We start from the raw sequence: 25322 nt of genomic DNA, 5'->3' as shown, positions 1-25322 counted from the left end.
AAGACCCTGCCCAGCTATTTGACCACGACTGATTCTAAATTAGCATGCACTTGACAGCAAACGAAGACACGGGCTTCAACGTTCAAACCCACGCATGTACGTTTACGCGCACGTATTGACATGCATGGAACCCATACGAGGCATACACGCTTGCTTCTCATAATACACATTAATCCTATTTTTTAACACGTGAAATTCCTCTCAATTCTATAGAAAAGGTGGAGTGTCATTTTCCTCTCTGAAATTCATGTAAAATTCAAATATTCCAAATGGGGCCTAACAAAAGAGCGGCGAGGCAGCTGGCTGGATCAGGAAGCTACAATGTTTGCACACACTTACAGGACCTAAAATGTTAGTCCATCAAGGTAGCAAGATGAAGCACAGTAGCAATGGGCTTTAGTGCACACTAAATTCATGTGTTTACTGTACATGAAACATATTTAGAAGTGGTATGATCGTCATCTGAATTCCTAAAAATAAGCAGTAGTTTCTCAAATATATCAGCGAATACTTACCAACATTCCGTCTCTATTACAAAATTTCCAGACTGTAAAACAAACATTTGCTGCATTTTATTTCAAAGAATAGAAGGCAGAAGAAAATAGCTCAACTGACAGGGATAAACAGTAATTTCTATGATACATCTTCTCTGCTTCCTATCATGGATCTCTCAGAAACTGCTAGCGATACGGCTACTCACCCGTGTATTTCTAAATTCAACCGGCTTTTGTCCGGCAGCAGAAACACTTCCTCCAAGAAGGCCTGCAGCATAAACTATATATGAATAAGAAAAATAATGACCATACTGATAAAAAATTCCTAGGTGACGGTGAAAATATATAAAAAAGCAGTTGTTTTACATTTATGCTCAACAACACAACAGATGATGTAGATGCATTTGTTGAACGGACGTACAGGAGACAGCAGCAAGGGAGTACAACACAGGAGGTTGGGACTTCGGCAGGCAGTTAGGAACTCCAATTGCAATAGAGTTTCTTTAGCTGGAGATAGGATTCTTTAGTCGGAGATAGGATTCTTTAGTCAGTTTAAGACGGGAGATTAGGAGTTTATCTGTAAGCTTTAGATCATTTAAAGGATGTAGCACTCAGTTTAATCAAGCATCAATAAAGCATAGTTCCACCTAAATAGCTGCTCAGAGCCTTCAAACGGAGGGTGAGTACGCCTCCTATACCCTAATTCATATCATCTTCGATATCAGTCATGGGTGATCATGCGACCATGGCCAACATCACATCCAAGCTCGACAAGATTCTTCTCACGGTAGATCGTCACACCGATGAAATCTTGCATATGCAAACGCAGTTTTCATCGATCAATGTCGCGGTAAACCATCTGTAGAGTAAGCAGATGGCCCGTGAAGCCGGCAGCTCTGGCCTCAGTGACACCCGTGCCTCAGGCCAGATGCAAAATGAGTGCAAGCTGGTGGTGACCACAGTCGTCCACGTTGAGCGATCAGCGTCTCAACATCCACAAACTGTGCTTTCCAAATTTTGATGGCAAGGAAGATTCCGTCATCTGGCTACATCGATGTGAGTAGTTCTTCTTGGCCAACGTACGCCAGACGATGAGAAGGTGTGGCTCGCATAGTTCTACATGATGGCCACGGCGCGCCAATGGTATTACCGGCTGGAATGCAATCGCAGCATGCCAACATGGCCACAATTTGTTCAATCGGTCAATAGCCATTTTGGACCCCCAGTTCGTAGTAATCCGTTCAGGGAACTCATCCATCTACGTTGCATCGGAACTATTGAGGAATACCTGGAGAACTTCCTCACGCTCTTTGCGCGATGCGATGAGGTAACAGAATTGCAGCAAGTCCACGTATTCACGACGAGATTGTGTAATCCATTACGCACCGATGTCGAGCTCCAACGACCATCGATGCTTGAAGATGCAATGAATCTTGCACACGCGTTCTCTCGTCGTATGGACGCCAAAGAGGAACACTCCAGCACGACGATTTGGCCAGGCCATCCCCCACGCACCAGTGAGTTCACCCGGGGCGCAACGGCCATAACAGGCGCATCGAGGGTGACCGTCGCCACGACACCAACCGAGCCTAGAGCGCCGTCTGCCATGGTGCGTTTAGTCCCAGCTGCTGGCACACGATTTTCACGGTTGACGTCAGCCAAGATGGCGAAGCGCCGACTCCAAGGACTTTGTTTCAATTGCCCCGAGAAGCTCTCAAGGGAGCATCTTCGGCATTGCTCCATTAAGGGGATCTACCTTCTAGAGCTCGGAGATGAGTCCGTAGCGTATGTGCATGATGATGGCCTAGAGATCTTGATGCACGCCATAACTGGTATCGTGTCTAGCCAAACCATGCACTTGGCGGTGGAGATAGCTAGGCAGAACGTACGCGGCACTCATTAGTAGTGGCTCGACGCATTCTTTTGTGGCGGAACATACAGCACGACGACTTGGCCTGTCATCGGTTCCACAGCCAGGGTTGTCGATGGGGTGGCGAATGGTGATCGGCTGCCATGTTCCGTGTATATACAAGGCCACGCAAATGCGGATAAATGGAGAACTGTTTTCAATCAATCTCTATGTGCTGGCATTGGAGGGGTATGAACCCATTTTGGGAATCAATGGTTGCGAACTCTGGGTCCAATGCTATGGGATTTTGAACGCTTATCCATATCCTTTTGGCAGGATGATCATCGAGTACAGTGGACAAGCATGGAGGCAACATCGGTTCTTTGTATCTAGGCACTGCACTTCGACAATCTCCTCGGAATGCTCCTGGCAGAATTCACAGATATTTTTGAGGCACCCCAGGGCCTCCCTCCTCATCGGCAGTTTGATCATCACATACATCTGCTCCTGAGTACTGCGCCAATGGTCGTCCGTCCCTACAGTTATCCACTGATGCTGAAGGACGAGATCGAACGCCAATGTGCCGACATGTTGCAACAAGGAATCACCAGAGAGAGCACTCCGACCTTCTCATCGTTGGTCCTCTTGGTTCGCAAGCACGATGATGTGACGTTTTTGTATTGATTACCGAGCGCTCAACGCTAAAACAATTAAGGATAAATTTCCAATCCCGGTGATCGACAAGTTGCTTTATGAGCTTAAGGGGGCTCGATTTTTCACCAAGTTGGACCTATGCAGCAGCTACCATCAAGTGTTGATGCACCCCGGACATCGAGAAGATGACGTTCCGCACTCACCATGGCCACTACAAATTCCTGGTGATGTCTTTCGGCCTCACGAACGCGCCTTCTACATTTCAAGCACTAATAAACTATGTTCTCAAGGAGTTCATACGATGGCTCGTGCTCGTGTTTTTCGATGACATTCTCATATATATTGTCATGATCCGAGTATCGGCGGCACATGCGCGTGTTCTTGTTAATGCGCAAACATTGGCTGGCCGTCAAGCAATCGAAGTGTCTATTTGGGGAACAGGTGGCCTACTTAGGACATATAGTCTCACATTAATGGGTGGCCATGGACCCGACCAAGGTAGACACAGTGCAAGCATGGCTAACACCGTGCACGGTTCGCGCTCTGCGTGGGTTCCTCGATCTCACGGGGTACTATCATAAATTCATTAAAGATTATAAAGCTATGGCCTGGCCATTGACACAGTTGCTTAAGAGGGAGGAGTTCGCATGGACGACGGAGTCGGATTATGCATTTGAAGCTCTAAAACAATTACTGACAGAGGGGCCGATGTTGCAACTATCGGACTTCGACCAACGCTTCATAGTGGATTGTAACGTGTCTGGGTCCGACTTTGGGGCAATCCTGCACCAGGATGACAACTCGATCGCCTTCTTTAGTCAGGCAGTAGCCCCTCACCATGCCAAGCTCACCTCCTACGAACGCGAGTTGATTGGTCTCGTCAAGGCGGTGCGCCATTGGAGGCCCCATCTATGGGTGTGGCCGCTCCTCGTGCGTACAGACTACTACAATCTAAAATTCTTGTTGGACCAACGATTGTCAACAATTCCTCAGCACACGTGGGTGAGCAAGCTGTTTGGCTACAATTTCGACGTCGAGTTCCGACGAGGGAAGTAGAACGTGGCGACTGATGCCCTATTGTGCCAAGACGAGGACAAGGCGATCAGTTTTGCAATGTCAATACCGGAGTTCGAGCTCTTTCAGGAAGTTCGTCGGGAGGCAACTGAACTACCGGAGGTTATGACCAAGCAGACGGAGATAGAAGCCGGCATGACCGAAGCTGAGTGGTCCGTCGTCGATGGCCTAATCGTGCACAAGAACCGGATTTTCGTGCCGGCGGTATGCACGCTTTGGCCAAAGATCCTGACGACGACTCACGGAGCTGAACGCGAAGACGTGCAGAAAACCTTGCATCATGTGTGTGCGTCCTTCTACAGCATGCATGTTACGAAGCTGGTTCGCGAATTTGTCCAAAGATGCATGATCTTTCAGGGCAATAAGACGGAGCAGCATCTACACCCGGTCGATCTCCTTCAGCCGTTGGCGGTGCCAAGGGCGGTGTGGGCAGACATCGCGATGGACTTCGTGGAGGGATTTATAAAGGTGGGTGGCAAATCGGTGGTCCTAACAGTGGTGGATCGATTTTCAAAGTACGCTCACTTCATTGCTTTGGGACACCGATACATGTGTCGGTGGCTCAGGCTTTCTTTGATACCGTTGTGCGCCTCCATGGACTCCCGTGTTCAATTGTAAGTCATCGACAATTGGATTAAATTGCGGGGACGGAGTTGGCTACCGTGTTCAATTGTAAGCTCCTTCTAGACGGAGTTGTTCAAGCTTACGGGGATTAAATTGTAGCTAAGCTCAACGTTCCATCCACAATCGGATGGCCAATCAGAAGTGAAGAACTACACCTTGGGAGTCTATCTGCGGTGTCTGGCAAGAGATCGTCCCCGAAGCTAGCTGTGTTGGCTACCGTGGGCGGATAATTGTTTCAACACTTCGTTCCAAACGTCTCTGAAGACAACGCCGTTCCAAGTGGTCTATGGTCGCGTGCCGCCAAAGTTGATCGCGTACCAGCAAGGCGTGGCACGAGTGGCGGTCGTGGACAAGCAGTTGCATGATAGGGACAAGCAATTGCACAATAGGGATGTGCTTCTTGCTTAGGATGCGATGAAGCTTTAGTATGATGATCATCATCGGGAGTTTGAGTTTGCAATAGGCGAATTGGTTTGGCTACGCTTACAACATCGGACTGCTGCAGCAATTACAAATAAATCAGCGGGGAAGCTTGCTCCTCACTATTATGGTCCATTCCAGATCACTGAATGCATCGGTCCGGTGGCGTATCGCCTGCTACTGCCACCTCGTGCTCGCATTCATGATGTGTTTCATGTGGTTTTCTTGACGAAGCATCACGGTGATCCTCCAACAGAATTGGTAAGGTTGCCGCATATCAAGCATGGACGGGTGCTACCGGAGCCAGCGCGCATTGTTCGTTCACAACTCAATCGCGGCAATTGGGAGCTTTTGGTGCAATGGGCTGACCGCAGTTTAGTTGATGCAACTTGGGAAGCATTGGATCACTTCACACAGCAATACCCTGACTTCCAGCTCGAGGACGAACTGTTTCGCTAGGCAAGCGGAAGTGTTGTAGATGCATTTGTCGGACGGACGTATAGGAGACAACGGCAAGGGCGTACCAGGCAGGAGGTTGGGACTTCGGCAAGCAGTTAGGAAATCCGATTGAGATAGAGTTTGTTAGGCTTAGTTAGTTTGGTTAGCTTCTTTAGCTGGAGATAGGATTCTTTAGTCGGTTTAAGATGGGAGATTAGGAGTTTATTTGTAAGCTTTAGATCTATTTAAAGGATGTAGCACTCGGTTTAATCAAGCATCAATAAAGCATAGTTCCACCTAAATAGCTGCTCAGAGCCTCCAAGTGGAGGGCAAGTACGCCTCCTATACTCCAATTGATATCAATAGAGGTGTTTTCTTGAAAAAGAAAAACACCACGAGGTGCAAATTATGAATTTATTTCAATTACTAGTTCACTTATCCACCATTCAAAGAAATAGAATGGAAGAAATAATAACCACCTATAATTCAGTTCATCCAAGATGGTATTTAAGTGTGTTTTGCTACATGTCCAGACTAGTGGCATGAAAGACCAAAGAGCTGATACCAATCAACCATAAAGACTTTAAATCCCAATCACCTCAACAAAATTCATCAAAAGAGGTGTTAAGCTGTTTTTAATTTAAATAAGTTTAAGACAATATTACCATTGCTCCAAGATAAATGTGCAAGCAAAGAAGAAAGTTAGTTTTCTATGCAAACCTAAAAGAACTGAGCTTACCTCCTACGTAAAATGACATCTACTGCTTAGTTACAACCTCATCTTTAGATTCTACCTGAAATTCCAAGGGGAAAAGATGTAACCAAACATATAAAAGACAAGAAACAATAACAGTTCTAGTTGAACGCAAATTATTTTCAGAACATATATTTCCCAGTAAATATGCTATTATGCCAAGGCAAGATTTCACTTCAGGATGGCATTGTGGACCTGAGCTGCAGTATTTTTCCGAATTTTTCTAGTTGCATTCCTCATTGTGACAAATTCCTCAGCAGATGTTGGGTGAATACCAATGGTGGCATCAAAATTTTGCTTTATCAACCCAGCCTTAACAGCAATTGCAATTCCCTGACATAAAATGTGTACATTCAAGAAACAAGTCAAGGATGAAATAGAAATGGTGAGTAACGAAGTACAAAATCACGCAGACCTGAATTATCTCAGGTGCATCATCACCACACATGTGCACTCCTAGAACTTTGTTTGTCGTAGCACACACAATAATCTTCATTAACACACGATCAGGCAGTCCAGAGAGAGTGGCCTTGAGAGGCCTGAAGTTGGCTACAAAGACATCTACATCTCCATACTCTTCGATAGCCTGCATAGTATGCATCTATTGACTTTCTTTGTATGTTATAACTTTTAGCATTTAGATGCATGCCATGGATCGTCACCTGCTCCTCGGTAAGACCAACTTGTCCAATTGGTGGTTGGGAGAACACAGCAGAAGGTACAGCACTGTCAAAAATGGTAATGCGAATTTAAAGAGTACTCAATTGAACAATGATAACCACAAAATAGTGAAATTAATTATGATTTTCAGTAGAAAGCCAATCTCAGAGTTTCTTGGGCTGGACGCGTAAGCCAAATCACGCCATCAGCACAAAAAAAACATTAAGAGAGACCAAATACAAAAATCTATTTGTATTGAATCAGGTGCTGAGGATGAAAAACTACACTCTCACATGCTCAAATAAAGGATACTAGAAGAACACAACAGGATTGTCAGCATGGTGGAAGGGGATAAGGGGGGAAAGGAGATTGTGCTCATGATGATTCTGCAGTAAAATGCACCAGAGGGACTCATTCAGGGTCAAATGATTAAGTAGCCTTTGTGTAACAACAAAACAACCAATTCCCTCAAACATGTGCTGTTCAAAGTTCCCAAGGTTGATATGATAAATATGTATACCTGTAGTCTGGTTTGGTAGGTTCATTGCCAAATACACTCTTCACAAATGCCCCACCCTCCATCAGTGCAACTGGGGTCAGGTTGACCCTATTGGTAACATCTCCCACAGCCCAAATTGAATCAACTGATGTTCGAGAATACTCATCAACCTAGCACAAAATTGTTGCAACAGCTCCAAACATTACATAGCAACAAACAAAACTAGAGAAATTTGACTCCATGAATTGTTTCACCTACCACTATTGCACCATTCTTATCCATTTTGACCCCAACCTCTTCCAGTCCAAGGTTCTACAAGGATAGCAACTATGTTAGGAATTAGAATGAATCCATCACTAAATATGTATAAAATCTAACTAACTGAAATGCAAGTGCTCTATGGTACTACCATTGTATTTGGTCTGCGACCTGTTGCAAACATTACATGTGAGAACCCACCAATAGTTTCTTTATTGGTCTTCAGAGATAGCAAACCATCATTCGATTTAGTTACAGCTTGAGGGGTCTGTTCAGTATGAAATGTGATGCCCCTTAAAGATATCTGTTCAGCAATGAAATCTCTAACCTGTGAATCCAAAACAAAAGATAAAAATAACTTGGAAGCGCAAAGCACTTGATTTGTTATGAATGTTAAATGTATGCTCACCTCTTCATCAAACCCTCTTAAAACTTTCTTCTGCCGAATAAACACATGAACCTCACTTTTAAAGCCATTGAAAATGCCAGCAAACTCCAGCGCGATATACCCGCCTCCCACTATTGCAATCTTCTCAGGTTTTGATGGCAAATCCAATGCAGCATCAGAATCTATAACATGCTCTATACCAGGGATAGTTGGCATCGATGGTCGACCACCAACAGCAACTAGTATGTTCTTAGCAGTGTAGAGCTTACCATCCACGCTAACGGTATGAGGATCAACTATCTGTACTAAGCAAAAAAAAAAAAATGCATCAGCAGCTGCACCTCCCTTTACAGTATTCGTTTCAGAAAACAGTCTTATACAAAATTTAACCTGATATACAAACATCACCCAACCTTTCCACGGCCTTCAATTAGAGTGACTCCTGCATTGTTTAAAATATTCTTGTAGATACCAACTAGGCGCTGCAGCTCTGTATTTTTATTGGCTATGAGAGTGCTCCAGTCATGCTTTGGTTCAGTCTCATACGTCCATCCAAAGCCATGAGACTCTTCAAACTCATGAGAGTACTTGGATCCATACACCAACAATTTCTTTGGAACACAACCACGAAGCACACATCTGTGATGCAAAAAAAAAAAAAAGGTTCTTATGCATGCCCTTCGGACAGTAAAGCAAAGTGGTAGGAGTTCACTATACATCAAAGTTCAACAAGTAGCATATTGTAAGGCTGAACATAGAGCTGACTGCTAAGTGCTAAGAAATCATTAGCAAACACAGAATTGACAAACTATAAGATATTCATAGAAAAACGTGTTATGCTAATGGTTAATGCAGAAAAAGCACGTTGCAATCATTTGGTAAATTCTGCAACTACACTTCCGGATGTCCTTTTGACCCTATTGTATTGTAGTTTGTAGAGGGTCATCAAATGCATGGGCTCAGTTCTGATATTCAAAAAATTTAACTAACAAATGCCCGAGCAATGCGGAAAGTTGGCTACATTACAGCGGTACAGGCAGCACAAAAGGGTGTGCAACTTCTTAAGGTGAGACATTGTGATGGTACATCCAATCAAATTCCTCCACTTACACTGAAGTAGAAACCACAAAACTTCAAGCATTTTATCAGAGTTGCAAATGGCAATATTTTTGTGCTGGACAAAAGTAATAATAACAACAAATTGTGCATGTGGGAATCATGTAACTTAAACGCTCATGTAACGTCACCATCATAGGAAGAAACATCCCCAGGCTCTATCCCTAGATGACAAAATGACGACAAATATCATGCTATTGTTTAGAGAGATAACATAGAATCTTCTCGGTATATGTACCCAACCAAACTAACTAATGCAGATATTACTACAATAACAAACTTGCTCCTCACAAAAACGCAGCAGTCTGTGGTGTAGTTCTCCAACGCACATGCTTAAGGGTCTGTTTGTTTTTTATTAGATTCCAAGATTCTGATTTTAAGAACAGAATCAAAAACAAACAGGTCGATTCTACAATCCATATTCCACAATCTAGAGGCAGATTATGCCATAATCCATAATCCAGAAAAATGATGATTATAGATTGTGGATTGTGGATTATAGCACATATTTACCCACCATTGCCATTACAAACATAATGTTTCGCTTTTTTTCTCCCTTTGCTTCTTTCTCCATCGTGTGGTTTTCCCCATCACCTGTATCGCCACCCTCCACCGCGGTCGAGGGCACCTCGTCACTAGAACCCAGCGTCATCTGCCCGCGCAACCTTGACCTCGCCTTCTCCCACCGTGACCTCTGACGTCACCAGCCCTCTGCAACAGCCCCCCCCCCCTCCTCCATCGGCGTGGGCACGACCGCCTCTTTCCGCCGCCCGCGACATCCTGGCCGCTCTCCGCCACCTCCTCGAGCGCCTCCACTTCCCCGTCTCGGAGATAGAGGTCGGGTTCGAGGACGACCTAGCCCACGTCCTCCGCATGCTCGGCTGCCCCTACAAGCTCACCCACTCCGCTCTCAAGGCCCCAGGAAGCCGGAGAAGGAGGCCCAGGAACTGGAGGCGAAGGCGATTAAGCTCACCTCAGGCCCCTCGCGGCGGGAGGCACTGGAGGCGGAGAAGGAGACCTTCACTACGGACATTCACAAGATTGAGGCAGTGGAGAAGAACCGGAGTGCTAAGATGGACGAGAGGGGGGATGCGCTGCTGGATTTGGAGAAGGAGCTGGAGGCGAAGGTGATGGACGGGCGACACATTGCTGCTGAAAATCACGACCTGTTGAAGAAAGCGAGTCTGTAGCGTGGGGGGGGGGGGGGGGAGGGGGAGAGAAGGGATATTATAATAATCAATATATGTTTGTTTTAGATTGCACAATTCAGATTCTAACAATCTAGATTCTAGATTATGAGAATCAAAATCTGGATTGTTAGAATCATATGATTAAAAAAAAAAAACAGGCCCTAAATAAGCCATTCCTGCTATAAAATCGCTCAACCAAACAACACTAGCAATCAAATGCAATGGAATGATTGTGCAGCAGTTTCCTAGGCAGCCACTCTCCAATTGGAAGAATTCCACGAGAAGTTCAGCCCACTGTGCGAATGGAAAATGCAAAACCGAAGCCAACTATGCCGCAGTGACATAATCAGACCGAGCAAAGATTCACGGAATACATGAACAGAAGAAGCGTTCTCTTACGTGCCGCCGAGGCCGCCGTGCTCGTCCGAGGCTACGGTGGCGAAGGGCATCTCGCAGACGGCGACGCGGGCGCCGTACAGCGTGGAGGCGAAGCGCGAGGCCCGGACGCCGCCGCTCCCAGCGCCGATGGTGAAGAGGTCGTAGTCGTACTCCCCTTCAGAGGAGGCACCATTGGGGGCCGTCGCGGACGCCGAGAGGTGGCGGCGGGAGAGGCGGGGAGCGCGGGAGAGCCTAGGGAGGGAGGGGATGCGGAGGAAGCCGCGGCGGAGGGGGAGAGGACCGCGAGGCGAGAGGGTCCAGGTTAGGGTTTGGAGCGTGGAGGAGCAGGAGAAGGGAAGGGTCGCGCGCGCCGCCATGGCACTCTCGTCGACCTCTCCGCTTCGAGGCCGCTTCCTAGAGTGTGGGGAGGGGAAGAAGCGGAGAGACGGAGGCGAGATGATGGATGAGTCGTGTGATATGTGGAGAGGACGAAACGTTCCATACTCTTCCATCCGTCTTTCCTTCTCGTTCGAAGGCGTACGCTTCGGGAATCATTTCGATCCTGCAACTCAACTTTGAAGGCGTATTTGTTGAACAATCAGAGTGCCTTACGTAAACGGACCTTAAGGCTTTACTCTTTATCGGTATGTCCATCTAACCTCACCCTTTAGGTCTTGACAGGTTGAAAATTAATTTGGTGCTCGCTATAGGGAGATTAGAGGCTGCATCCACGACCACCTCGTGGATGATGGAGATGTGAGCATGACTCAATTCAGTTCTAATTAGTGCATATAATTTATGTACACATGAGTGATTTTTATCGTACATGTATGATAAAGACGTATTCGTAGATATGTAAATGTGATGTGCATACATCACCTTGTAATTGTAGAAAAAAAATCTGTCACGTGGTGTGCAACAAAGCAGAGGATTGTTTAGCTGCTCATGGAAGAGTTTCAGCTGCCTCTGGCTCCGATTGGACCGACCAAGCCCCAGAGTTTGTATCTGACTTGGTCTATGGTGATTTGCTTGGATCCAAAGGTTATGGCATTCACAGGTTAATTAAGCCTTTCACAGGAGTTAAATAAAAAGGCTTTTCACAGGAGTTTGGAACTTTGAGTAGGAGGATTTTCTTGGGAAACTTTGACATTTTAAAAGTTCCAAACAGTGCCTAAGGGTTCGGATCCAACTCTCCCAACAAAAATTTGGTTACACTTATTTACAATGTTTCGAGAACAGTCTCGCCTACAGTGTGTTCTCTGTCGGTCGGTTCCTCAAATCGGACCTTTACAGCACATGCATCAGATAAAATTTAACCAGCTATCACGAAAATAAGCCTGAAGAACCGCATGATAAGCGTACACCAAAACAAGACATAACTTTGGTTGGCTAAGACATACAGCTTACAGCAGCAACAGGGGGTACTGCACGAGTGAACAACGAAACCTTAGCACGGTTCCGTATGATCAAGAAGACATGTACCTGTACAACACTAGCAAGACATATGCTGCTGCAACCAACATCAATATTGCAAATAGCAGGGCGTCTGGCATCGGCATCTCCTTCCAGATGGCTCTGGTCTCCTTGTACCAAGGCCACGTCCACCATCAGCTTGCTGAGGTAATCCTAAAGGAGAGTTCTGGTTGTGCAGTGGTCAACTGGACATCAGAAACATTCTTCTTGCGCAGCATCTCCATGTCCTGGGAATCGGCATTAAGGGCATCCATGAATTTGTCACATGGGACGTCACGCTGTGGTAGCACTTATCAAAAGCGATGGGGTTCTGCAGCAACTGAATGCTTGTGTCACTAATCTCCAGTTGAGGGATCTCTACTGTACCGTGACTGAAAATGATGTCCATGAAGCTGAACGGCTCCAGAAAACGACTGAAAGGCCACCACTGCTGCCTTCTCCTGATACTGATACCATCAGTCTCAAGCTTCTTTGCAGGATCCATGCCAGATGTAGGTGGATCTGGCAATGGCTGCATCAGTCTGTTGTCTAGCTTCGGATTTGGATGGATGGACCAGTAGAGCAAGTATAGGAGGCAGCGCACATCCCTGCAGTGTATTGGGCTTGTCGAGGTGCGCATTCCAGGTGGAAGATAGTTCTTGAACATATTTTGTGCACATGCCGTCAGGTCAACAGCTTTGTCATGCTCTGTCTTCAGAATCTCAAACAAGATTCTGACAGCAATGAAAGGTATCTGGTTTTCCATTAGGAGCATGTCGATGGCAACCAAGCCCCACTCCCAGGGCCTTTCCCACTGGAGAGTTTCATATTCCTCGTACAGATATTCAGCATCCAATTGCCCAGTACTCATACTCCATGCCCCTCCTCAGATCATGCCTTAACAAAAAGTGGACAATAAAACATCCATCAAACAGAAGCATCAAGCCGATTTCCTCATCTGACATAGTAACTGGTTCTGCATAGAGCTGCCCGAACGGCTTTTTATTGATTGCTTGTGTCAGTCTAACCAGGAACTATTGAACCAAAAGTTCCAGGCTTTGATTGCTTCCCTTCAACAATCTGTTGTCGCACCAGCACTTGTGTTGTTCCATTCACCTGATGTTTGGGGAGTACCTCAGTGAATGGAAGTAGAGCCCAATGCAGACAGCTTTGGGTTCATAAGCTTCTGGGTCACACAACCGAAATTCCTCAGGGAAACGGATGATCTCATTCTCGTATGCAGCAACCAGTGGTACCTCGTTATACCGAGGTGTCGTCAAACCTGAAGTTTCATCGCTTTCCCCATTTGGATGGACCATCATTTTTCTCATCTTTGTACTATTCCCTGCATGTATAAATGTCAAGGTGCAAGACGGCCATAGACCGCAGATAAGAAATATGGACAGGCTAGAGAAAATAAATGTTTTACTTACCTCTTGATTGCTCTGGAGAAGACAGATCTCATAACGCCATAGCTGCAGAAAGATGTCCTATGGTTGATGGTGGATGAAGCTAAAGCTGAAGAAAAATTGCCTACGTTGCTGCCAGAGAACAATTTATCTCCCACAGGAAACAACGAGACCGCAACCAATTGATTATATCTAACTACAAGAAGAAATATAAGCATACATTGTTATTCATTAGTCAGAAGGGAACAGCAACTCATATACTCAATCAACTTTCCTTTCGCCTGTGTTTATTCGATTGCTACATCATACAAGTTGACTGTGTGAATTAAACTATGTTTACAGATATATAAAAAAAAAAAAGAAGATTCTTCAGTTGAGCAAAAGATTAAAAAAATTTGCCACATAGAAGTTCTCTACAGGGGCAAACAATATTGGAGGAAATGACCTTTGGAATATTTTTTTCTTTTTTGAAACGAACCCTTTGGACTATATTTTGTTTCCCCTTTGAATGGAAAGAGCACTATGATAAACAGGCAATGCGACATCTCCTCATAGTAGCAATAGCTGTCAAATACAGTGGAAACGCAAGCTGAAAATTCTATGTGGAAGTTTCTCTGTCCATCACGATTGGTTGTTCACCTTCAAACTCAGATATCACAATGAGCGAATCTGTCATTTCAAGAGAGAGTGGCTCCAACTTATCGACGGGATTTATATGCTGCGATGGTAATAAAAATATATGAATTAATTCATTATTAATACCATAAAAATTAGGGCTGCTGATTTCACAAAAACCAAAAGAGGCTGATGCCTACACAAATCAGGAATCTATAATCTAGAGCCTGGTCTTAACAAGGCCTTCTGTGCTTCGAGAACATCGATTCCACATAAATAAACAAGTAATAAAGAGAATTTTGACCTGCTTGTGGTCCTTGACATAACCAATTGCAACTTCACGACGCAAAACTGCCCTTTCAGAAAGCTCCAAGAATGATATTTTCTCTCCTTCCTTCTTGTACAGTCCAATTTCCTAAAAGGAAGCACATGCAGTAGGGTAGGTGCTTTAATGATCGGCTGATCACAAGCAAGCATCAATGTGTTAGAAACACCAATGGTCATATTACCTTAATATAGATCTCATCACCTTCAGCATCCAGAATATCCTTCCATACTTCATTCAGCTCACTGCTTTCCGCAACTACATTTCAATTTTATCATCAGATAGGGCACTTCAAAGAAAAAAAAAATCAGCCAAGATAACTAACCATGTGCCGTCACAAGGCTCATTACTTCCTCTGCCCCAATAAACGAAAGGGTGGGTCTTATTCTAGATATCTGCATAAAGTGCACATAAATAAGAAGTTGTGCGACAGCTACAAAGTAGGAATTCAATAAAAAATAGAATAAGGATATACAAACAAGAACTTTCTTCCAAATTCAATAGTTTTGATCTGAGTAACTGACGAAAATACTTACTTGCTTTCCCAGTGTTGTGTCAGAAATTTCTGATACAAGATTCTCAACCTGAAGAACACATACAAGTGAAAATATGCTAGTTTAAAGAAACTAGTGTTTCTTTTAGCATGTAATAGGAGGATTAACCGTGGGTCCACCTGTTGCCAGAGGATGACATGTAGACCCACGATGAAAAAGTTGTAGTTTTTACAACTAAGTGCCAAAATAGTTGTAGGTTTTTGCAATGGGCACTCTATTTTATTAAGTAATGATTTTGTTGATTCCAGACTCAAATTTTAATCTTTCTAGACAGCACAAGTAAATGAATACGCCCCAAAAGCAAAGCACTACAGAAGTACAGAAACTTTGAGGAGAACATGGTGATCCACTTAGCGCATTTTAAACATTATATTTTTTAGGAGCAATAAGAACTGACCTTAATGCCATGTTTCTCACAAATGTTTTCAGCAAGAAGAAGGGTATATGCCAGTTGTTTATCAGCCTGTGCAGTATCTGAAGAAACAATACACGGAGTCACATATGAAACATCCCTTTTGGTAGCTCTTAAGCCTCCCAACTCTTTCTGGAGTTTAACTTTCACCCTAAACCTCAACACAATTTCCTTTCCGTCCCGTCTGGGGGCGATTGGTTGCCCGCATGAATGGATCCCGGCTCGGCGAATGCGTATATCTCAGAGAGAAGCGTGTTTAGTTGCCCGCATGCACTGTTCCAGCCTGGCCCAGCGGATGCAAATGTACGCCCGTAACCTAGCCTGGGAGGGTATTCGAACTTCCCTACGCAACCTGGCCCGGCAAATGCAGGCTGCTGCATCCGCTCATGCAGGCAGACCCACTTGTCAGTATCACAAAACCGCCTTCAAACGAGCAACCAATCAGAATCTCAGCTCTTGCATCCGCTCATGTGACCTCAGATTCAGACAACCAGATAGAAACTCAGCTCAGTCTGCCCAAACAGATACAACCAACCAAATACTCTTCTTTTCAACAAACATGATTCCGCTCAGCCTACTTCCACTCAGCCTGCGTATATGGTTCATACAGACAACAACACATGCGGGCAACCAATCACACCATATATGTCAAAGCCAGTGGAAATTATGTCCCAATAATGGTTTGGTGGGTGTTTTGGGTGATGTGGTTGCCACATTATCAATTTTTTCCAGTTCATCCTCTTCCAGGCAGCAGGAGGCAAATTTCAATGGCTGAAAAAAAGTAAAAATATCCCCACTTCTTCATCCTCAGTCTCTCTCCACTCCCTGATCTCCCTTCTGGCTACCGGCGACTACTGCCTCCTTTTATTCTCTCACCTTCTCCCACTTTCCCATTCCTCCTCTCCCTCCAATGCGCTCGCACACACATAGAGAGAGAAAGATGCTCACTGCTCAGTAAATTAGGTGGTTCAAACAAGGATCTCAATCATCACCATGTAGAACCAAAACTGGGGTGGTTTAGGGTGAGTGCATGGTTTTGAAATTTTGAGACCTAAATTAAAGGCATTGATGTTTAGGGGTGAAAATAAGACTCCGGCAAGAGTTGAAGAACCAAAAGGGCACATTTTCCTCAAATGTAAATAATAGGGAGATAGAATAGGTCTTTTACTGACACCCATACCTCCAGTGAGCCAATCTCTGTCAAATATAACGACAATTGAAAGTGGGATATTTTTATCAGACTTGGCAGATTTCCTAATATTGATTATTGCTTCCTTCAAAGTATCATAGTTCAAAGGACACCCCATCTGTAATAGTAAGTTTCACAAAAACAAATACAGATAATTGAGACCAAGATCGTTTGGTGTCTGTACAAGCACATACATAATGGGAGAGACCAAGAGATACCTGATGACAAACTTTAATATTTTTAAGTTGGCTCTGCAAGAGGGGGTTGACAATACTGCTCCGCTCTTTAACAGGGGTTTCTGATAATATTTCCTGCAAATTGAAGTGACTTTGTTAGTCAAATTCCACCCTAATGTTCGGAATAGGAATAGTATCATCATTTTCTTTTGCTACAATTAAAATGTCAAGTACAACAGCTTTTTTCCTTGTTCTCATTGTGATTATGCGTACCACTACACTACCAGGTCCAAGGTAATTGTCATATTCTCGTATCATATCAGTAACTTTTGGCCGCCAACCAACAATAAGTACACATTCCCTAGGTCCCAGCATATAATCACTGCTCTGCAAAACATTAACCACTGATGAACCCAGTAATTTGAAAGGGAAAAAAATCCCATAGATACATACATCGTTAGATAAAACCTTACCTTGGAGAATGATTTTGAGGGCCGCTTCATAATGTTCTTCCATCGTGTTTCCTTAAGCTCAATATTCATACTAGACAATATTTGGTCCTCTCTTGACTCCGAGTAATGATTTGAAGTTTGTGTTCCTTCTGATAGACTTAAAACTCTATAGTGCGGTTTTCCCCTCCCGTGAACAGGAGCGATAAGAAGCAACTGTGTATAAAAAAAAAATCAAGAGCGTATCATGTCAGCAACTAGGAAATTACTCTCTCCATTCTTTTCCTATTTGACGTACTAGAATCCGTACCATCAAACTTAAAACTTTAGATACATGAAAAATATATTACTAATTTGTCATTAAAGATACTTTCATAATATTATAAGTTTACTACTATACATTAATACAAAGATATAAAAATATTGCTGAGAGTTGAACGTGAAAAGTCAAAAATGTCAAATAAAAAGAACAGAGGGATTAGATGTCAAGGATCCTCTCATGACCAGTGCAACAATTGCAAACTACAACATCCATCCCTTCACTCTCTAGGTTGTTGGAATTGAATCTATCAACTCCAATCTCTCTACCTCTCACTTGTGTTATCTCAAACAAACACAAACATTCACTAGGGAGGAAGATGAATACAAGAACACACACTCAGGGAGATTTGGAGTTGCTGAGTGTTGGGGAATAGGCTCACGGGTCCCCTTCGGATGGTGAGTCGAAAACCTCTAATGGATATAGATTACTAATAAAGGTTACAGTTGTGTTATTTCAGAATAATGCTTACGGTCAAAGGGGCCCTTCGGATAAGTGACGAAGGCAGCACCAGGCCTTCGGACCAATCGAGGGCCTACCCACATCGCCCTCAGGAAATACCCCGAAGGGAGCGCTGAAGCCATCATCGCAAGCGGAGCCTATGAGGGGCCTTCAGAGGTCAGCCGAAGGCCGATTCGCGATGTCATGCCAAAGCAGGTCAAGGGTGCGTCGAAGGTCGCGTCTGCGATAGACTTTCGAGGGCCAGGCTGAAGGGGTGACGTTCGTCGGAATCCGATGATGGTGAAGGGTGAAATTGTAAAAATGCTAATGTGCTTAGGAATGTACCGAATTACCCCCGAATATACCGGGAATATAGCAGTTAGAGAAGTAATGATGTAAATTGTAACAAGGAGTGATTGAGTATAAGCTATAAATAGGCTATCACTGTACCTGAAATGACAGTTGACGTTAATGATATTGCGCAGTTTCCCATAAGCGCGCGTCACCGTAACAAGCCTTCGACTCCCTTTAAAGGGCCAAAAGCCCACCCCTATGTTTGATAAACTAGTTTCCAACACTGAGAACTACATCTTTTCTTCTATTGTTTTCATCACTCTAAACCTCTCAACTTTGTCATACATTGTAACTTCTATTTATACAGCTCAATGAAATTCACACACTACTCAACTACCATGCATGCACACTACATGCACCAACCCACTAAGATCAACGTGTGCACCATGCACATGCACACGGTCTAACTCCATCTCTCACACATGTTGGCACTAACTTTTTTTGAAAGGGGGTAAACTCAGCAAGGGAGTCCCCTACTGAGAAATTTTATTAAAAGAGAAAATTAATTACAAAGAAAGCAAGACTAAACAAAACCCAAAAATGAGCGAAAGTTCCAGGGCAGGAGCAGAAAAAAAAAAGAGAGAGGAAGGGAGAGGCCAGCAGGTCATTAACAGTAGAGATTTAACTAGGGCAAACCGGGATTGTCCATTCTAGTAACTCAGTTCGTAAGTCTTCCTTGATTCTATTAGCCTAAAGTAGAACTTCATCGGCAAAGGTCTTCTTCCAAGAGTTAAGGGAAGGTTGCTTCTTTTTAAAGATCATATTATTTCTTTGCTTCCAGATTCCCCACATTGAAGTCCCAATCTTTCACCAGATGAGCTAGCGCGGGATCTCACTCTAACTCCCAGAGCTTCACCAGTCTGTTCGCCATTACGTCCGGACTACTATATCTGGCTAAACATTTATCTTCAAATGTGAGTTCTTCTGGGTAACAAAAGTTCTTTCTCACGTGGTTGTTGGCACTAACTAACCACCCATGCTTCAACTTTGCATTTTGGGTTGATCCGCAACTCACATCATGCCTTCACGCCACCACAGGAAAGGCTCGACTAGTTCAGCTCACTAGATAAATACTACATGCATACGCGCATGCTTGACTCCGCTAACCATCACAGCATCGACCAAACTCACACCTAACCGTGCACATGCAAGCATGTACATGCAAACTCGTAACTAAACTATACTAGTCAAGATTATATCCAACATATGTAACAGTAATACGAGTTCTTTTTCTTTGTTTATCCAGAAATGGTTCCTAAGACACTTGTATTAAAGCAAACTTTTAGAATCAAACACAACAGTGCCAAGGGGCAAAGAGAATAGCTAACAGATGTGTACTATTTAGCAGAAAATGTAGAGGGCTACAATCACACTGTTCTACTGGAATCCTATTTCTACAGAAATTTTTTTACTATTAGCTGCCCCTAATATGACAAACATCATCCAGAAAGTTGCATACCTTGTCTGTTTCTTTCAGCAACTCATCCTCACTTGGGTGAAAGTGAATCTTTCCAGATCGAAAGATACCACAAACAACTGCCTGACCATGAGCATGAAGGGGAAAATCATAACAAAGAAGTGGCACAAACTGTAGAGTTTAGTCATTCACTTATTGGAAAGATTATTACATCATGGAATTGACGTCTCACATCCATATACTTCATGCCTCCTAACTCAGGAAAGCTGAAAAGGTTGAAGACGTTTTCTACAGGATAAAACAGCATAAGTTGACATATCAAGTTGGGCCCTTCATCTAGACTCCAAAAATAACTAGGATACTGCTAAACTAATTTTCAAAAAAGATGAAGCATGGTAAAATCATAAAAACGTGACAATATCTGAACAGTTTGCAGATAGCAGACAAGGTATTGCACTAACATTCACATTATAATTCATACTATTGTACAATACTCCATAAGTTATGTGCTGATTTCAGAAGTTTGCCGCACGGCTCTGACCAGAACTTGCCAAAAAAATGGTTTTGAAAAAGAAAGTAACCTGGTCAGAAAGCGTGAAATTAGTAGTTAATGCACTACTTTTGTCCACTACAGTACGACTTGCTTTCATGCTGTTACAGTACAAATTCTGAGCAAAACTGTAATATGAAAACTGAATGGCGAAAATAGTTCAGCAGGCCACCTGGGTAAACAATCTGTATGATAGCTCAAACAGAAATGTATGCGCAAATATATATCAGTAAGATAAGAGCAGTACTGCGATAATTAAGCAAGTGCTTGTAGATTTTAAGAAGGCCCTTTTGCCTAGAGCACTGCACAAACAACTTAGAAGAAACCATCTCCACTGGCTGCACATTTAAGCCTGTGATTGATTTCAGAAGTTCGCAGGTGGTCGAGTTAGAAGCCTACATTGATACAACATATATACATAAAGGTCTAAATATAGATAAAAGTAACAGTATAGATGGTGGAACTTGTATATACCTCAACGATGATAGGAACAGATGCAATTTGTCTAAGAGGTTGAAGAGCCAATAGAGAGAGAAATGCATCTGTATCTACTTCATATCTGATCAGGTTTCATCAAGATGGATTCCAGATAAATAAAGTGGTCAGCTACAGGTACCAGTTGGATTTGGTTTGCACCAACTGATGTTGCAAATAAATAAATAATGATGATGTAATGAAACCATGACAGGCTGACGTAAAACCAAGCTTATACCACATATATTCAAGTGGCAAATCAGATATCGTTCATAAAATGCACCGGTTGTCACTTCAAAGAGTTTCTCATTATATATTTGATTTTTCTCGCTGTGATTAATGAGCTGCTTATTTCAAGCAATTCAGTTCAAAAACTCCCAAGGGGAAAATTACTAGTTTCCCATCCAATATTAGCCCAATGGATTTTCAGCACTGCTATCTTATTTGGCATGAGTTGAATGACCTCCTGTACATTGGCAAACATGGAGGGTCGTTATCAGTGTTCTATAAGGCACTAGACAGGAAGCAAGGTGCCTAGGTGGACAACTGGCACACAGGAGAGGGGGGAGGGGGAGGAGGGGAGAGGAGAGAAAAGGGAGGAGAGGAGACTAAGGAAAAAGAAGGGAGGGCAGGAACCTGGAGACCTGGAGGTGCAGGCTGTTGAAGTATAAGTGGACATTTGCAGCATGCCAACGTAAAGCCGTGCCAGCCGTCCACCTCCATCTCTCTATATTCTCCAGCTGTAGTGGCGGGGAGGCCTCACTTTAATGTGAGGCAGACAACACGCGGCAATAACGTCATCAAAGGTGCCACAGGAGGGCGATAGTGGCTGGGTCACAATATGGATTGGGGATGCGGGTGCATGGTAGACTTGTTCCTTTACTCTATGCTACCTTCGGTAAATTGGAAAGTTTATGCCTTTATGATATATACATACCGTTCATTCTTTGATGGCAAAATGATTATAGACTTTGCTTTGTTTGCTGCTGCTCTCTCAAATGACTTTGTCAAGCTAAGGCTACAACTGCAAGTAAAAAAGTGGAGTCCCGACGAGTTTTCATATATCAAAGAAAATAATAGTTGCAAAGGTAGAAAGATTGAAGCAAGTTGGCATGTCTTCAGAAAAGCAACAAGGCAGTGAGTAATCCCTTTACCTCTTGGTGAAGACATCAATATGGTTTAAATCTTTGGTTATGCTATCCCCAAGCTTCTCCACTTGCTTCCTTGGAAGATCCGATAGAAGAAGAATTCTCTGCTTCCTTACATTTTTAAAAAACAAAAAGCAATTAGCTATGTTACATCACATAGACAGATTTTATCTGTTATCGAAGAAAAAATACATCTTACCAGAATAGTAACTATGCCCTTCACTTACCTTGCTGTAGCGGAACCTAAGCGAATCGCTGACTCATGGAACTTATTCAGTTGGTTTAATATGGACACCAGATGACTACTGACTCCACAAATGATGATATGATCATCCTCAATAACTTGCACCTGTGCTCCTTCCCTTACCCGATGCATCTGGATCTGTGCATAACCAGGTAACTATTTGTTGAAGGACCGGAATCATGTACAAGTTCTCATTTCAGATTCACAGTGTTTTGAAACAATAACTCACTCTAAATTGTTCCGTCATTGCGCTTAACAAACGAGAATAGAATAATATACCCCAGATAGCAAGAAAGAACCCGATAACACGCTCAACACGTGTCTTTTGCTGTGCAAAAGAAAGCAAGAGGACAATTAAAAAGGATTGTTAAAGGAAAAAATCTTCAAAAATGTTTAATCAAACCTGCTCAGTACAAAAAAAAAAACAGTTATAGTCATAGAAACTGGCAATACCTTCCCAGTTCCCACTTACTCTTAGATGAGTAGATGATGAGCAGAGACATGCCCAAGCTTCCCAAAAGCAGTCCTCTAAAGACTGTTGTTTCTTCCTAAATTATAAACCAAGATACTTCATAATATTTGTATGTGAGTGTGACTACTGAGGATATAGGATATCCTCCTAGATAAACAGAGAAAAACAAATAAGAAAATACATTTAATTTCAAAGAAAAACCAACGAACCTGAACTTATGAAATAGGAATCCACCAAAAACAACAAAGGAAAAGCATGTGATGAGCAGAGTAATAACAGACCTACAAAGATAATCGAGACAAAGTAAGAAGTTAATTTACTGTCAGCAACAATTTTGGCTACTATGTGTAACTAAGTAGTTGATTAACTTTTGGATGCAGAATATTGACAATCCAACAACAAAATACTGGTGAATTCCTCCTACGCCACTGAAAAACTTTGCAATCCCAAAATGTGTCCATGACATGTGGGTCCATGGCCCACCTGTCAGTGACCTATTTTGGGATTGCAAAAAAAATTCGATGGCATAGGAGGACTAATGGCATTATACCGAAGATATATGTTCCTTTCAAGTTAGATACATCACAACACTTACAAGGCAATGTTCCTTTCAAGTTGTGAATTGAATAGATAGTACAATCGTGAAATACTCCATCCGATGTCACGCACTGGTGGAAAAGTCACATCTAGCTTAAGAGGCACAGGTTTTCTAATAGGATCAGATATGCAAGCAAATGGCAAACGTGTAATATTGTTCGACGTCCACAGGAGCAAATTCATCATCAACTGCATCTGGCCAGAAACAATTCTGCTTAGAGCGCAGAATGTTATGATTAGAATGGTAGCCATATTGCAGTTTCCCTGCAAAATGGAAAGAACTTGAACTAAGCAAACAGAAAGTGAATTAAACAGACTATTCATTGCAAAGTGCTCTGGCTAAACAGAAGGTGCATTAATACAGCCTATGAGTCATTGCATGTTCTTCCATTTCTTTAGTGGACCATTAACTCTATCACAGCTACAGTGGTCTTTTGTTAGGGACACAGCTACAGTAATCCTACCATCTAAAATTAAGAACCTTCCATAAAGCAAAACGACAATCGCGCGCATTAGCATGCCTCCTTCTTCCTCGCCTCCGACGGCTCCCTCCCCCCCCCCCCCCCGCCCTCCTCGTGCTCCTCCTCCTCCTCCTCCTTCTCCGGCGTGCTTGCCCTCGCCCCGCCCTCCTCCATCATCTCTAACGGCTTTGCCACCACCACGTTAACCCGGTATTGTCGGGCAGTTGCTTTGCCGCCCCCGCCATCGACACCGGCCATTGGCGGTCCTCCACCTCCCGGCCGGCGGCTGCCTCGCCATCCATCCTCAGTCCCCCCTCCCCCCCCCCCCCCCCGCCTTGCCGGCCGCCGCCCCAGACCTCCCTCTAGGCCCAACGGGACCCCAAACCCTAATCGGACTCCCTCGCCGGCGGCCGGCCGCGGCCAACTCAGACACGGACGAGCAGACCGTGACTTCCTAAGTCACACGCACGCTCGTATCATTCTTTTCGGGCGCTACCTGCATTGCTTGTTCAAATTTATTTAAACAATTCCTAAAGGCCACATGCTAGCCACTAGCACCTTAATATAACAACTTAGGGGATCAGACTATGCATATGAATTGTCGTGCAGTTAAGTTATCACAACAGCAAATAATTCATTAAGAAAGTCACCTCTGCAGGAAAGCGCAAGAGATTTCTCGCCACTGCAATGATCGGGATTGGTACATCATTCCCAAGAGCCTCCTTGTCATCCTGCCTCGTCTCCGTGGTGAACACACCAACGCCTGATGAAGGTAATTAGGTAAATCTTAAGCAATAGAGTACGCTGTTGAAATTGATAAACCAGACCATGACACAGCAACCGCTTACCGGGGAGCTGGTTGGCGCAGCGAACTCCAACCCCGCGGCCGTGGCGCACGCCGAACCGCGACGGGAACGCGTGAAACCTGGAGCCAGAGAGCGCACGTTTTTTGACTCTGCGTTCGCTCCGCATAACAGACATCAATCAAGATGCGGATGGAAGCAGGCGGCACGGCGTACCTGAGAGCGCGAGGCGGCGCGGAGTGGAGAGCTCGCCGGACCGAGGCCAGCGGAGACGGCGACACGGCCGCGTCGAGCTGCGACCTCATCGCCTTCCCTCCGGCTCGCTCGAGCGTGCGCCTCTGTCTCGGGCGTATCGGACGAGGGATACAAGGCGGAGGATGGACCGTCTGACCGAACAGAAGTGGGTTGCGGGACGAGGACAGACAGGGCGGCATTTTTTATTTTCGATAGATATTTTGAGAGGAGGGGGGGTCTCTCCGATGATCTGATCCTGTAGGGACCGTACGGTACGAATCTGACTTCTGATGTTGCATTCCTGTTCGTGTTTGCCTTTTTCCCAAAAAATAGAAAAATTAGTACGATGATTGGGCCCGGGCCCGGCCCATAATAACGCTGTACCGAAGTTGTTGTAGCAAGCAACCCATTAGACACACAAGGCATTGAAG

At 44.1% G+C, this 25322-nt stretch overlaps 3 protein-coding genes across 7 annotated transcripts; all 3 read right to left on the bottom strand.

Annotated features, from left to right (window-relative positions):
- Positions 1–463: 463 nt before the first annotated feature.
- On the bottom strand, positions 464–11288 carry LOC133911652 (glutathione reductase, chloroplastic-like). 2 transcript variants are annotated; one of them, XM_062353989.1, is made up of 11 exons: positions 10818–11285; positions 8526–8751; positions 8134–8412; positions 7876–8052; positions 7725–7778; positions 7488–7636; positions 6970–7033; positions 6723–6893; positions 6503–6640; positions 6293–6347; positions 464–762 (listed from the first exon to the last, which is right to left on the bottom strand). In XM_062353989.1, the coding sequence occupies exons 1-10, from the start codon at positions 11171–11173 to the stop codon at positions 6312–6314; spliced, it is 1650 nt and encodes a 549-aa protein (XP_062209973.1). In that variant the 5' UTR covers positions 11174–11285; the 3' UTR covers positions 464–762; positions 6293–6311. The 2 variants fall into 2 exon arrangements, with proteins under 2 accessions (XP_062209973.1, XP_062209974.1); XM_062353990.1 differs by lacking the exons at positions 464–762; positions 6293–6347; positions 6503–6640; positions 6723–6893; positions 6970–7033 and adding an exon at positions 7200–7353 and having other exon boundaries at positions 10818–11288.
- A 700-nt stretch (positions 11289–11988) lies between these two features.
- On the bottom strand, positions 11989–13119 carry LOC133911651 (uncharacterized). The gene has a single exon (XM_062353988.1). It carries the CDS (start codon positions 13117–13119, stop codon positions 12451–12453), a length of 669 nt encoding a protein of 222 aa, XP_062209972.1. The 3' UTR covers positions 11989–12450.
- LOC133911649 (putative ion channel POLLUX-like 2) lies at positions 12063–25091 on the bottom strand. 4 transcript variants are annotated; one of them, XR_009908678.1, is made up of 26 exons: positions 24874–25089; positions 24682–24779; positions 24505–24617; positions 23392–23657; positions 23006–23077; positions 22797–22872; positions 22554–22652; positions 22308–22462; positions 22087–22191; positions 21870–21956; positions 20933–21017; positions 20706–20853; positions 20120–20196; positions 19951–20031; positions 17402–17593; positions 17202–17315; positions 16971–17063; positions 16744–16870; positions 15549–15625; positions 15134–15181; positions 14923–14992; positions 14782–14855; positions 14577–14687; positions 14297–14375; positions 13682–13789; positions 12063–13593 (listed from the first exon to the last, which is right to left on the bottom strand). XR_009908678.1 is itself a non-coding variant. In XM_062353983.1 (26 exons), exons 1-26 carry the CDS (start codon positions 25089–25091, stop codon positions 13587–13589), a joined length of 2844 nt encoding a protein of 947 aa, XP_062209967.1. In that variant the 3' UTR covers positions 12063–13586. The 4 variants fall into 4 exon arrangements, 3 of the variants coding, with proteins under 3 accessions (XP_062209967.1, XP_062209968.1, XP_062209969.1); XM_062353983.1 differs by having other exon boundaries at positions 13682–13853; positions 24874–25091; XM_062353984.1 differs by having other exon boundaries at positions 13682–13853; positions 24703–24779.
- Positions 25092–25322: the final 231 nt, after the last annotated feature.

Source organism: Phragmites australis, chromosome 3, assembly GCF_958298935.1.
Source record: "Phragmites australis chromosome 3, lpPhrAust1.1, whole genome shotgun sequence".
Lineage (NCBI taxonomy): Eukaryota > Viridiplantae > Streptophyta > Magnoliopsida > Poales > Poaceae > Phragmites > Phragmites australis.
This window is presented reverse-complemented; position numbering and strand designations above follow the sequence as displayed.